At 36.4% G+C, this 15,337-nt stretch overlaps 1 protein-coding gene across 8 annotated transcripts in view; it reads left to right on the forward strand.

Moving 5' to 3' along the window:
• Positions 1 to 15,337, forward strand: part of DOP1A (DOP1 leucine zipper like protein A) — a 113,733-nt gene that overhangs the window by 68,506 nt on the left and 29,890 nt on the right. For all 8 annotated transcript variants that reach the window (XM_040474034.1, XM_040474033.1, XM_040474038.1 and 5 more), the window contains 9 exons: positions 985 to 1,606; positions 2,478 to 2,752; positions 3,961 to 4,113; positions 6,188 to 6,288; positions 7,600 to 7,859; positions 9,610 to 11,599; positions 12,431 to 12,542; positions 12,648 to 12,830; positions 14,839 to 14,964. In XM_040474034.1, coding sequence (XP_040329968.1) covers positions 985 to 1,606; positions 2,478 to 2,752; positions 3,961 to 4,113; positions 6,188 to 6,288; positions 7,600 to 7,859; positions 9,610 to 11,599; positions 12,431 to 12,542; positions 12,648 to 12,830; positions 14,839 to 14,964 — 3,822 coding nt within the window. The remainder of the gene's footprint in view (positions 1 to 984; positions 1,607 to 2,477; positions 2,753 to 3,960; positions 4,114 to 6,187; positions 6,289 to 7,599; positions 7,860 to 9,609; positions 11,600 to 12,430; positions 12,543 to 12,647; positions 12,831 to 14,838; positions 14,965 to 15,337) is intronic.

The following is a 15,337-nucleotide window of genomic DNA, read 5'->3' on the forward strand; positions in this document are numbered from 1 at the left end:
ATTCAAGTTCACATTATGCTCTGGCAAAGTCCCCAAGCAATTCATGATATGTACAACTTCTGTTTCCTTAAACTAAACCCAAAAATATGTTTGATGATTGTACTTATCCAGTCTTTGTAGGAAGGGGACGATTAATTCATTCCAGCTCTATTCCAGTACCTGGTCCATTTTTGTTTATATTATAACTTAATTGTCTTCTCCCTTAGATTGCAAACTATCTTTTTGTTCCTGGTATACAATACAGTGTCTGCCATGTAACATAGGTTCAGTAACTGTTAAAAGAATGGAAGATTAATGGTAACCATTTAAATAGCATTTTACACATTTCACATAGAAATTTCACATTCATGATTATTGAACAGATGACCTATTCGAATTTATTTCTAGCTTTTAAAATGTCTCATTCCTTGCCTCATTTAGACATTAGGAAAGTGATTTCGTGAAGCAGATTGAATAAATTGTCAGTTGTTTGGAAATAGGGATATAGATGTTAGAGATTTGTGCTATATGCATATTTTGCCTTCAAAAACCAAATCTTTGCATACAGCAAATAATTCTTAATGAGTGAGTTTATTTTTAATGTTTTAATTTTATTTTTGAGAGAGCACAAGCTGGGGAGGGTCAGAGAGAAAGGGAGACAGAGGATCTGAAGCAGGCTCTGCACTGTCAGCGCAGATGAGGGGCCCAAACTCATGAACCATGAGATAGTGACCTCAGCTGAAGTCAGATGCTTAACTGACTGAGCCACCCTGGTGCCCCGAGTTTATTTTAATATATTCATTAGAACTGTACCAGTATTCCCTATTGATTATCATAGAAATATGAATCAGTTGTAGAAACTGCTCTAAGATTCAGCTGAACGTGTGGATTAAGTTTTGAATCGTGTAATCTAAACTGACTTCTCTCAATGTGGCCATTTCTAATTTTTGATTTCTAATATATGCATTTAATCACTTAGCCTTTGCTGTTTTTAATCACTACCAGGTATCATCAGTGTCTCTTGAAAATCCTACTGAAGTATTTGAAGATGGAGAAAACCCACCAAGCAGTCGATCATCAGAGAGTGGATTTACTGAGTTTATACAGTATCAAGCAGACCGAAGTGATGATATCGACAGAGACCTGAGTGAGGGGCAGGGGACAGCTGCCATTCCCATCGGTAGCACATCCTCTGAGACTGAAACGGCCTCCACCGTAGGATCTGAAGAAACCATCATCCAGGCCCCTTCCATAGTCACCCAGGGGACAGCACCCCGAAGTGGGAAGACAGCCCAAAAAACTGCAATGCAATGTTGCTTGGAGTATGTCCAGCAGTTTCTCACTAGACTTATCAACCTCTACATCATTCAGGGCAACTCTTTTTCTCAGGCTTTGGCTACAGAGCATTCAGGGGATCTCAGTAGAGAGCAAGAAGAGACTTCAAAATGGGATAGGGATTCCCATGGAGATGTAAAGGAGAGAAACATAAGTAAACAGAAAACTTCAAAAGAATACCTTTCCGCCTTCCTTTCTGCCTGCCAGCTCTTCCTGGAGTGCTCCAGTTTCCCAGTTTACATTGCTGAGGGGAACCATACTTCAGACCTACATTCTGAGAAGTCTGAGACTGGTAAGGTCATCTTGGTTTTATTTATATTTGAATCTTTTTCATAGCATGCTTTTTATTTACTTTTTTTTTTTTAAAGCACTCAGAATTAAAACTAAGATTTTTTTTAGCCAGTTAATTTTTTAAAGTGTTATTTTAATTTGTAGATTTTTAAAAATTATTTATTATTTTGAGAGAGCGCAAAAGTAGGGGAGGGACAGAGAGAGAGAGAGAATCCCAGGCAGGCTCTGCATGATAGGTGCAGTGCCCAATGCAGGGCTTGAACTCACGAACTCTGAGATCATGATCTAAGCTGAATTCAGACGCTTGACTTGACTGTACCACCCCTGATTTTTTTAGGCACCCCTAGTATTTTTAATGAAATATTGTCTTTATGGGGAGATAATACATGTTGGCATATTGGAAAATTTTGTGATTTTGATGTCTTTCACAGTGTACTTACAAGTGAGTTGAAGGTAAGAAGGAAATTAACTTCTTTCTCTGGAGAAAAGTAACATATCATTTAGATCCATTGGTTTCCTTTATTAAGACTAATATCATAAGTGTTTACCATTATTTAAATTTTTATATATGCACACAGAGTGCAGTGAGTGAGTACTACATAATATCTGTTGATTAATACACTGTTTTTTAGGACAGGGGAATACATTGTATTATGTGGCATAAGAAAATTACATACTAAAAAAGTTTATGGGATTCTTGTTGCTGCTTTATTTTCTTAAAGCTCCAGTCTAGGTGAGAAACCTTGGTTTTACTAACAGATCAAGGCCTAAAGGTGTTGAGAAGAGGTGCTTTGTTTTGGAGTGTACCTGGACGTTGGTGTATGTGTGAAAGGTTTAGTGTGATGAACTCCATCTTCCATCTTTTGTTTCAGACTGGGAGCACGTGCAGCCTCCGCTGTGGCTCCAGACCCTGATGAACGCTTGCAGCCAAGCAAGCGATTTCAGTGTGCAGAGTGTTGCTATTTCATTAGTCATGGACCTGGTGGGACTGACTCAGTCTGTGGCCATGGTCACTGGGGAGAACATCAACAGTGTGGAGCCTGCACAGCCCTTAAGTCCAAACCAGGGAAGAGTGGCGGTAGTTATTAGACCTCCCCTCACTCCAGGCAATCTGAGATACATTGCTGAGAAGACTGAATTTTTCAAGGTAAATTCTGAGGAATACATGCATGACTAAGGTGGTACTTGACTTAGATTGCTTAGCAGAGATCTGAAAGATGATAATCAGGCTTCGTTGAATACCTGTTAATATTATAATGTCTAGAAAAAGATACCACACTTCATCTGTACTGCTTTGCCAATCTTGTCCCCAGTTTTGCTAGAGGGAAAAAGGATGAGAGGAGATGAGGATGAGGTTAGGGAAGGCAAGTATTAAGGCTCCAAAGCCACAGAAGGAGTAATTTCAGCTGAAAAAGAGGTTAAGTCCATTTATACAATAAAACTTATTTCAACATGACGTGCTTATGACACTTTTGCTTTTCGTAGAGTATAATCTCAGCTCTCCAAAACTCCCAGGAAAAATTTTTCTGACTCTGTATTGTTTGATTATCATCTGTGGTATATGATGCCATTCAGAGAAAAAAAAAATGTACAGTTTTTGATTTTTATCACAGCAGTATAGATGATACCCTCTACATAGAAAGAACATTAAGTATATTGGATTGTATTACATCTTAGGCAGGTAGATGCTTTATATATAAAAAAAAATTGCTTTAATTTTATCTCAATTCAAGTCATTGTGCCCCACCAGATAGTTCTTTCTGCTAAAGTTGGTTTCTGTAAGAACGGTATGACAGTAAACCCTGAAAATGGTTACGTTTTTATTAATGCTGTCATAGATTATCAAGTGCTTTGTTAACACGTGTAGCTCTAAAATACATACAACCTATTTTATATAAGCTTAAGTAATTTGGATATTTGAACTGTAAATTATATTTTACTTTGTAACATATAACCATAAATATTGTATTCAATGTGAGATTTGTATCCTCTTAAGGATAATGTATTCTAGCAGCACTTTACTAAGTGTCACTAAAATAGTGAAGTGGGGTCTTCTCTGGGCCCTGCAGAAAATTCTTCCATGTTTGATGTTTAAAATAAGTATCATTAGGGAGGGATCTTAAAAGAATAAAAATAATCATTAAAGGTCTATCATAAGAGGTTCTAACGACCTCGATGCCCAAAAAGTGAGCACATGGAAAGCTATACTTTTAAGTCTTATCCTTGTAGCATAAGGAACATTGAAGACCTTCAATGGCATTCAGAGGCTTGTTTGTACCTAACAGGAAATGCTTATTAAATAAGTTTTAATGTGTGGTTTGGTAACACTGTCACTTTGACAATCTTTTTCTGTAGCATGTAGCTTTAACATTGTGGGATCAGCTGGGAGATAGGACACCTCAGCACCATCAGAAAAGTGTGGAACTGTTTTATCAACTACATAACTTGGTTCCTTCTTCTAGCATCTGTGAGGATGTTATAAGTCAGCAGTTAACCCATAAAGATAAGGTAAATTCTTTTTTCATCTTGACCCACCCCCACCTACCCGACTCCCATTATACCAAAAGGTAAATTAAAGAAACTGTAGGAAAATTATTGTAGCTAGTATCTGATTAGAGATTGTGTAAATCCATTCGTAGAGTATATGGTCTTCATATATTTAAAACAAATTTGTTCTGTCCTTTTTAATTTAATTTAATTTAATTTTATCTTATCTTTTTTATTTTATTTTTTTGAGAGAGAGTGCGCACACCCAAGTGGGGTGGGACAGAGGGAGAGAGAGAATCTTAAGCAGGCTCCATGCCCAGTATAGAGTCCAATGTGGGGCTCGGTCCCACAACCCTGAGTCATTACCTGAGCAGAAATCACTAGTTACATGCTCATCCTACTGAGCCACATAGGCACCCCATTCTGTCCTTTAGAAGAAAGTTCTTTGCAAAAGCATCAGTAATATGAAAAATCTAGTAACCCAAAATCAAACACTAGGTTTATTTCTTGGTTCAGGACACCATCTGTAGGCAGTGATGATTAAAGTTGTTGCTGGTCCAAGTTCTTAGACCATTTAAAGAGGAAGCAGTAGCCTTGGTTATGGAACTATGCATACATTAACTGATGTATGTGAAATGATATATGTGTGAAGTTACATTTATAAGCCATAGAATGCTAATATATGAGATTATATTATTTGTATTATAGTATCCAAAATAAGGATTTTGTATCCCAATGTACATGAAATGGTCGATAAGTCAGTGAGAGTAAAGGTGATAGAGTCATTGGTATGCCTGAGAAGCTGGAACTTTCAATCTGGTTGATCTCTTTGGGAAAGTTTAATGAAGTGTGTGATCTTCCCATGCCTTCTCTGTAACATAAATCAAAGATTTTATTGAACAGCTTTTAGAGGTGTATCACCCTAATTTTTAAGAACTCTAAATGCAAGTGAGTTTGAGTCATTCAGAAAGGCATAGTGTTAAGTAAATGAAGCTTTTGTCCAGGAAGGAAGTGGCAAATGAAGGAGAAAACGAGAGGCATGAAAGTTTATTGCAAGAAAAATGTTAAAATTCTGTTTCTGCTTCAACACATTTTCTCAAAAATTTTTAGGAATAAAATGTTTAATAAAGACTTGCATTTAATTTGTTTACATTAAGTGTAAATCTAGGACAAATTATATACCTATTGTGTAACATTTCTAAAGGAATACTAACTTCTGAAGAAAGGTATTATACATCCATAAAAAAAATTAAGATACTATTACTTTTTAATATGTTGATGTATAAACATGGGCTTCATAGGAAAAGCATGTATTACACCCGTAGAAAAAAAGGAAGCTCCCCTCAAAGTGATCACAAACAATTGAGACCGTTACAGTCCCTCATTTTGGAGGGCTTTTACTTGACGAATTCTACAGATGCTACAGGAACACTATGAAAAGCTTGATAACTTCACAGTTTCTACCTGATTTATATTCATTTATGTTCATTATCTAACACCAAGTGCTGGTCTTTCTAAATCATTTATTTTTCCATTATTCTGTCCATTGTTACCATAACACTTAACATTTTCCAAATAATCTCAAAATGATGTTTTTCTTACAGAAGTAATTTTTTAGGTGTCTAAATTTTTGAATCTAATAAGCCAGCTTTATAAGTAGTGATCAATTCATTTGAGATAATATATAATTTCTGGGAACAAAAGTAAATTGTAGGGTATAATAAAATAAATTTTGACTACTAAGTATTTTTATTAAAATAAGGGAAAAATGCTTCCGAGACTGAAGATATTATAATATGCACATTATTAGCTCTTTCCATCCCCGTTACATAATAATCTAGAAAACCGGTTGCCTAGTCTAAACTAAATAATTACGATTTCTGAGGTAGTGTGAGATGACTTTTTAGGTTTAATATTTCTAAGTTTTTTTTTTTACATTTCTACTTTCATAAAAATAGTTTTATTGTGTGGTGTATTGAGTACTGTGAACATCGAACCTAATACTGTCTCTTAAATTGCTATTTTGATTTTGATAAAATCGCTTAATATCTTCAAGGGAGAAAAAAATAATTTCATCTCCCATATTCCTCCTCAGAAAATAAGGATGGAAGCACATGCAAAGTTTGCAGTTCTTTGGCATCTGACAAGGGATCTCCATATAAATAAGTCGTCATCTTTTGCACGTTCTTTTGACAGGTTGGTTACATTTGATACTTGGGTTTTACAGCCAGGTATTTCAGTGTCTCTTTTCTTGAATCCTCTGCCTAATTTGGCAGGGGTGCAAGATAGTAATTTACAGATATTATGAAGAGAGCTTATAAATTATTTTTAAAAAAATCTAAGCTATATTAAAATGCATGGCTTTGAAGCACCCAGATCCCCTTTCTTTTACTGGATGACTATTCAACAAGACCCCTGCTATGTGCCAGGCAGCATTCTAGGTGTCAGGGATACAGCAATGGGTCTGTATTCACAGAGAAATTTCAACATAAATAGTAGATGATGTAACTGTTTCTCTAACAGTTATTTTCAGTCTTCTGCCTGAACTGGACATCATAAGTCTAAAGCTAAAATATACACCCCTTCCATGGATTCAGAGAACCTGCAGCTGCCTGAGAGTAGTTTTGCTACTTGTCTACACCACTCGAGATGACTCATCCCCCAAATATGAGGTTTGCCTTAACTTCCAAGGAGATGCTATGTATAGGTAGACTGAGATACTGGCCCAGGATAGCAGTCTCACCACCATAGAGGAGGCCACAGATCTGACTCTGCTTAAAGCCCAGCCCAGGATCAGATATGTGCTTTACTGGACATTATTCAGACATTAGTTTTTCAACATCACCATTTTTAAATGATTTGGTATTGAACTAGTACAATGAACTATGCCCTTGGCCTAGGTACTTTACAAATACCATCTCTCATTTGGTGACTGCCTTTTCTCATCATCCAAGTGAGGCACTGAAGGACCAGAGAAATAAGTGGCTTGCCCAAGACCACACATGATGTAGAGCTGATAGCCCAGATTTGAATCTCAGGTTTTCAGATTCCAAGCCACACCTCCATAACTTTCACAGAAGTTCTTTCTTTGAGTTAAGCACACAGGTTTGCCTCATAAAGAGATTGGGCACAGAAGAGCATGGAAGTAGTGTTAACTTGCACAGAGTTCAGTATTTGGTGATATGAGCAGGAGTACATTGGTGAAACAAAACTAAGTTTTTTTTCTCCCTTGTTCATTAGTACTTATAAAAGTAATGTATGCTTGGGAAATTAAAACACAAGTATATAAGAAAGGGAAAAGACGATTTTCTCCTTTTTCATATCTACTGAGACTGTAGGGATTAAGATTATTAAAATGATGTGGTCAAAAGTTTTTCTGAAGTATGATTACTTTTAAAAAGTTAATTAAAAATAAAACTTACAGTAATGTTGGTTTAAGAAAAACTAGAGTGTGACAATTAAAGTAGATGTTTTGTTCTTTGTTTTAATTATTGGTGTTTATTGTAGGTCACTGTTCATCATGTTAGATAGCCTTAACAGTCTCGATGGTTCTACCAGCTCTGTGGGACAAGCCTGGCTGAACCAAGTGCTACAAAGACATGATATTGCAAGAGTTTTGGAACCATTGCTATTGCTCCTGCTTCATCCCAAAACTCAGAGGGTTTCAGTGCAGCGTGTACAAGCAGAACGCTATTGGAATAAGGCTCCCTATTATCCCGGAGAAGAGAGTGACAAGCATTTCATGCAAAATTTTGCCTGCAGCAATGGTGAATATCACATGGAAGTAGAACAGCTTTATTTAGAATTAAGTTATTAAAATGAAATGAGAAGTGAACACAATAGTGATTGGCAACAGTGAGGTTTTCTCCATGGACTTATTTTCTCCCGTCCATGTGTACTGGCATTGCTCACGTGGGCCCATGCCAGAATGTACTTCATCAATGGTCATCTTAGAGGACTTGGATTTCTCTTATCAGTTGACTCTTTGAAGGAAGGAGTCAGCACAACTTTCAGAGACAGTCTTCAATTTTGATGGAAATACCTTTAGAGTTTAATGAGCAATTTTGGTTTTGTGAGGTTCTAGAGATACTTCACTGAGAATATATAAAAAGCTTGTAATGCCCATTTGTATTTCATGAGTCATTTTCCTCATCTGTGAAATGGGAATAGTAGTACCCACCTTTCCAGGCTTCATTGTGAACATAACACGTAGTCCTGTTTGTGACCGCAAACAAATGCCTACAAATGTTTAGGGCAGACTGGCCTATCATAAGTGTTAGTTAGATGTTCACTATTATTACTTGGAAGTCCACATTTTACAAATTGTCGAGTGAGGACATCTACAATACGGTGATAATGGGTCCTTGGATTAACTTATTATACTTTAGGGACAAAAGATTCTCACAAAACTCATTCATATCTTGACAAATAATCCTGTGAGGTCAGTAATAAAAAGGTCATTTTACTGTGCAGGTAGAGATGCTTAGCTGGCCAGGGCTTTCTCAAAGTCCCATGGCTGCTGTGTGATGAAGCTGCAGCTACACTGTCATGCCCCCATTTCATCTTTAATGTGTTTCTACAGAGTATGGACAGAGCCCTCTATAAAGCCTGACTTTCCACTGCTTCCCCTGAGTCTTCTCAGAGCATGTTCTACCCTGCCTATTGCCTGAGCTTCTTTCTGCTAGCCCTTTACCCGCTGCCATTCCTGCCTGTCTGCTGAATTCTCACCTTTCCTCCGAGATTGATCTCCTTACCTGTAGGGTCATGATGCTTTCCCTGAATTCTATAACATTTGCTTTGTAATACTCATATGGAACTAAGCCTTTTGCTCTTTCTTAAAAGAATGCCATCAGCACTGTATGCTCTCCAAAAAGTACAGAAATGGATGAATATATTTGTGATCCCCTACCAAGTTCAAACTCTAGAGAGAACAATGATGTCTTTTCCTTCTCTCACCCTCATTGTCTCTTGATTTAGGGCCTTACTTATAATTCATAAATGTTGAATATTGATAATGTTGATAATTTGTAAATATTGAATTTTATTGAAATCAAGCTTATATATGTCTGTGTATATATAGACATATATGTATGTGTGTATATATATATATACATATCAACTACTGAAGTATTTGAATTCTTAGAAATAAAATAATTAAGGGAAATATTACACAGGGAGGAAAAAATAAAATTTTGAACTGCAGTAAAAAAAAAAAAAAAAGATACCTTATTTGGGAGTAAGGGCAAATTTTGATATTGTAGCTGTTTTTAATGTGTTGTTTTATTTAATTCAATTAAATAATACTCCTATTGTTGAGTTGTCTTTACTAAATTCTAGTTAATAGTCATCTACATAATTTTCTAACTTAAAGGGTCTAAAATAGTAACAAAATGTAATTTTCGTAGGAAGGTATAAGGTGATGAAGCTAATGATTAAGAATCTTGAGTTCAGTCTACATTTCAATCATTTTAATGTATTTTATCTTTTTCCTTCTTTACTATTTTTCTCATATGCCAGTAAGCCAAGTACAACTCATTGCATCTAAAGGAAGTGGTGAAAAGCCACTCACTATGGACGAAATAGAGAACTTTAGTCTCACTGTTAATCCATTGAGTGACAGACTTTCCCTTCTAAGTACCAGCAGTGAGACAATTCCAATGGTTGTATCTGATTTTGATCTTCCAGACCAACAGATAGAAGTACTTCAGAGTTCCGACTCTGGATGCTCACAGTCCTCTGCTGGGGACAACTTGAGTTACGAAGTAGATCCTGAAAATGTGAACGCCCAAGAAGATTCTCAAGTGCCAGGTGCAAGCTCCCCAGATGATGATGTTCAGCAGGTAGTGTTTGACCTGATATGTAAAGTCGTAAGTGGCCTCGAAGCAGAATCTGCATCATTGACATCTCAGTTAGAAATGGAAGCTGTGCCCCCAGAGCACAGTGATGTAGGTCCAGGCGAGGAGGCCCTTAAAACTGATGAGCAGTCTGCTCCGCAGGGTCAGAGTGCTTTGCTGAGTAACGACAGTTCTCAGTTGCTGGCTGTGTCTGCAGAGGGAGGCCTTGAGTGTGTGGCAAATGGAATCTCCAGAAATAGTTCCTCACCTTGTATTTCAGGAACCACACAGATTCTCCAGGACTCTAATGTTGCTTCCATAGAAACTAAATCCAGGCAGAGGAGTCACAGCAGTATTCAGTTCAGCTTCAAAGAAAAATTATCAGAAAAAGTCTCCGAGAAAGAGACCATTGTTAAGGAGTCAGGTAAACAACCGGGAGCAAAACCTAAAGTAAAACTTGCCAGAAAAAAGGATGACGACAAGAAAAAAGCTTCAAATGAAAAACCCAAACAAACCAGTGTATTCTTCAGCGATGGTCTGGATTTAGAGAACTGGTACAGCTGTGGAGAAGGAGAGATTTCTGAAATTGAGAGTGATATGGGTTCTCCAGGATCACGGAAATCTCCCCATTTCAACATCCACCCACTCTATCAGCATGTGCTTCTGTATCTCCAGTTGTATGATTCATCAAGGACTCTGTATGCTTTTTCTGCCATCAAAGCCATCTTGAAAACTAACCCTATTACTTTTGTAAATGCCATTTCAACCACTAGTGTAAATAATGCATATACCCCTCAGTTGTCTCTGCTTCAGAATCTCTTGGCCAGACACCGGATTTCTGTTATGGGCAAAGACTTTTATAGTCACATTCCAGTAGACTCTAATCATAACTTCCGGAGTTCTATGTATATAGAAATTCTTATTTCCCTCTGCTTATATTACATGAGAAGCCATTACCCAACTCACGTCAAGGTCACTGCACAAGATTTAATAGGCAATCGAAACATGCAGATGATGAGCATAGAAATTTTGACACTTCTCTTTACTGAGCTGGCAAAAGTAATAGAAAGCTCAGCAAAGGGTTTCCCTAGTTTTATCTCTGACATGTTATCTAAGTGCAAAGTTCAGAAAGTGATTCTTCACTGTTTGCTGTCATCTATCTTTAGTGCACAGAAATGGCATAGTGAGAAAATGGCAGGTAAAAACATGGTTGCCGTGGAAGAAGGTTTCTCAGAAGACAGCCTTATCAATTTCTCAGAGGATGAATTTGACAATGGCAGCACACTCCAGTCACAGCTTCTTAAAGTGCTTCAGAGGCTCATTGTTCTAGAACACCGGGTAATGACTATCCCCGAAGAGAATGAAACGGGTTTCGATTTCGTCGTATCTGACCTGGAACACATCAATCCCCATCAGCCCATGACTTCTCTTCAGTATTTGCATGCTCAGCCAATTACATGTCAAGGCATGTTCCTCTGTGCAGTAATACGAGCTTTGCATCAACACTGTGCTTGTAAGATGCACCCACAGTGGATTGGTTTAATCACATCTACTCTGCCTTACATGGGAAAAGTTCTACAGAGAGTGGTTGTTTCTGTGACACTACAGCTTTGCAGAAATTTAGATAATCTAATTCAGCAGTACAAATACGAAACAGGATTATCTGATAGTAGGTAAGCATTGATTTTTAACTTTATATGGACATTTTTCACATTAGCACTACTTAATCATCCAGAAAGTCCGTTATAATTTGAGGACCTAAATTAATGGTATCAATAGGTTACAAATAGTATATTATTTTCACGAAGAAGGAAACTCACCCTGAGGAAGAGTGCCAATAAAAGAATTAAGTATGGAAAGAAGGAGGAAGATTTAAAGAGGCCTTTTTTCTCCTAAGGGAAGAAACATTAATTTAGATGTTCTTGAACGAGCGGGCGAAAATAATACAAAGCCCAGCAAAGGGTTTCCCTAGTTTTATATGATAAATTATCTAAGTAGAAATTAATTGCACACTAAAATTAATTTTAAATTAAAAATAATTGCTTTCCTGTCTGATTTTATTTCTTGTTTCTGATCTTCATGGTTTAGTGGTGAATTCCACCTGTATCCCCGTGTTCAATTAGTCTGTCAGAAATTAGTCAAATGTTTCATTGACTAGTATTTATTTAATCTCCTATATAACCTTTGCTATTACATGTAAAATATAAGAAAATTGCCTTCATCAGTTAATATTGATATGCCTGCTGTTACACAGTTGCTAGAGATTTACTAGCTACATTTATTTGCTTCATATTGAATTTGTTTAGCCAAAGAACTCTAGTACAACTCACTCACTTCATAGATTGGGATGTAAAAGCTTCTAATTTATGCTCTTAGTCATTTATTTATGTAATTTTTATTGAGCACCTACTCTGTGCCTAGCACATCCTGGACATTTACCATTGATTAAAACATGAATTTGTCTTTCACAGAACTTGTGTTCAACTGAGTACATTTTATTTCAGGCCTCTGTGGATGGCATCAATCATTCCACCAGATATGATTCTTACTCTTTTAGAAGGGATCACAGCCATTATTCATTACTGTTTGTTGGATCCTACTACTCAGTATCACCAAGTAAGACTGCACAAATATTTGATTCCTTTTTCAAGACTGAGGTCTAGTAAGTAGCCACTTATAAACTTCAGTAAGTGATATGTATTTTTCCCCTGACTTTAATAGCTTTTGGTCAATGTAGACCAAAAACACTTGTTTGAAGCCCGCAGTGGAATCCTCTCCATCCTTCACATGATCATGTCCTCTGTGACTTTGCTCTGGAGCATCCTGCATCAGGCTGATTCCTCAGAAAAGATGGCCGTTGCTGCCTCTGCGTCTGTCACCACTATTAATCTTGGAGCCACAAAGGTTAGACAATTCACACTTCCTCTGTGGAGCTCAAGAGAACATTCAAGGACTTTCCTAAAGATTGTATTCAGCATCTCGTGAAAAGATTGTATGCAGCATGCTGCATAAATTAATTAATTCTCAAATAATTTTAACTATTTCATTGAGAAATATATCACAAATTTCACCCATTTTAAGTGTATACAGTACAATGATTTTTTTTCTTAGTACATGGACAGTTTTCTAGTACATTGTCACCACAATTTTTGAACATGTTCATCACCACAAAAAGATTCCAGGGCCCATTTGCAGTCACTCCCTATTTTCATCACCAACTCCAACCAACCATTAACCTGTTTTCTCTACATATATGTTTGTTTTTTTTGGACATTTTTATAAATGAAATCACATGTTATTTTGTCTTTTGTGTCTGGCTTCTTTTATGTGACATAATGTTTTTGAGGTTCGTTCATACATATTATAATTTTGTTCCCTTTCTTGAGGATTTTTAAAGTTGACATTTTAATATGCAAAGTCCTCCTGGAAAACAGTTTACCAATATGTACAGAGAACTTTAAAAATTTGGTAGTCTGACCTAGTAAGCTACTTTAGTAATCAGTTCTAAGGCAATCAAAATTAGGCAAAGATAGATATATTATAGATAGATGGATAGATAGATATCTTTATATATCTTTATAGCCGTATTTAGTGGCACAAAGATCCTAAACAGTAAATAAGGAAACGGTTACATTAACTCTTTTAGTGTTACATTATGTAGCTACTAATAATTGCACTTTTTTTTTAAGTTTTTTTTTATGTATTTACTTATTTTTTGAGAGAGAGCACAAGTCAGGGAGGGGCAGAGAGAGGAAACACAGAATCTGAAGCAGGCTCCAGGCCCTGAGCTTTCAGCACAGAGCCTGATGCGGGGCTCGAACTCAAGAGCTGTGAGATCATGACCTGAGCTGAAGTCGGACGCTCAACTGACTGAGCCACCCAGGGGCCCCTAATAATTGCAGTTTTGAAAAAATCTTACTGGATGGAAAATGTATAAAACTACTGAAACTAGCATGTCACATAATTGAACAAATCTTATATTTATAATTACATGAAAAATTATATGCAGAAAAAGAAATTAATGTAGTAATAGTGATTATCTCAAGATGATGTGATTAATGGTTGAGTTTAAAATTTTTTTTCTCATACTCAGGCCTTTTCCAAATTTCCTATTTTATATTTAGAGGAAAATTATATTTCAAGGCATATTATTCAATTATTCAATTGAATAATATAATATGTCGAATTTGACAACTTTTGTCAAGTTACCTGTTCTTACTCCTTGACCTGACTCCCTAGATCTGGGAATAATGGGAACACAACTGAAATTGAGGGAAGGAGAAGAGTGGAAACTTTTCCACCATTAGAAAGTTTTATCTAAGTACTTAGGTTTAGATTAAACTTTGTTTTTCTTTTGTATAACTTTACTTTAAAAAAAAACCCTTTTCTTTTTTAAAGGAATCGACATCAAATGTAATTGAACTTCATATATAGTGTTTTCCTATTATTTCTAGAGACTGTTGCATTTGGCTGATTAGCAGTTGTCATTATATAGTGTCATTATATAGTGTCAAATATAGAAATTTTCTTTTCCAATTAAAATGACCATGATTGCATCTCTTAACACTATTAAAATTTCCTCTACTGTTATTTAGGTAGCAAAACATGAAAGTATTATATATTATTTAAAAAAAAACACAACTAGGGGCGCCTGGGTGGCGCAGTCGGTTGAGCGTCCGACTTCAGCCAGGTCACGATCTCGCGGTCCGTGAGTTCGAGCCCCGCGTCAGGTTCTAGGCTGACAGCTCAGAGCCTGGAGCCTGTTTCCGATTCTGTGTCTCCCTCTCTCTCTGCCCCTCCCCCGTTCATGCTCTGTCTCTCTCTGTCCCAAAAATAAATAAACGTTGAAAAAAAAATTAAAAAAAAAAAAAAACAACTAAAATCCACTGGTCATTTGTTTAAATTGTTTTAGAACTTGAGACAACAGATCCTTGAATTATTGGGCCCCATTTCAATGAATCATGGTGTTCATTTTATGGCTGCTATTGCATTTGTGTGGAATGAAAGAAGACAAAACAAAACAACCACCAGGACCAAGGTATGTGTTCAGCCATTTGATATTTTTATTTTCGTTTGATAAGCATTTGGTGAGTACATGCCAATTTTCAAGTCTCCATTAATGGCAGTGGGGCTTGGGTGGGATGAGGAGTGGAAACAATAGTTTTTCTATAGGTTTAGATAATGATGTATTGCCTAAATGCCTTGAGTATAAAAATAATCATTTTGTGTAAAAAAAGAAATTAGTATGATACTAACTATATTTTAGAGGGAAAAGTTAACATAGTACAGTGTATTTTTTAAATGTTTATCATTTAGGAATGATATGGAGAGTTTTCATCTTGACTAGTTTTTCATTAAGACATGATAGCTTAAGTAGTTTGTTTCTAAATGTAATTAGTATATTGGTTTAA

Source organism: Herpailurus yagouaroundi, unplaced genomic scaffold (genome assembly GCF_014898765.1).
Source record: "Herpailurus yagouaroundi ecotype Mexico unplaced genomic scaffold, PumYag 139, whole genome shotgun sequence".
Taxonomy (NCBI): Eukaryota; Metazoa; Chordata; class Mammalia; order Carnivora; family Felidae; genus Herpailurus; species Herpailurus yagouaroundi.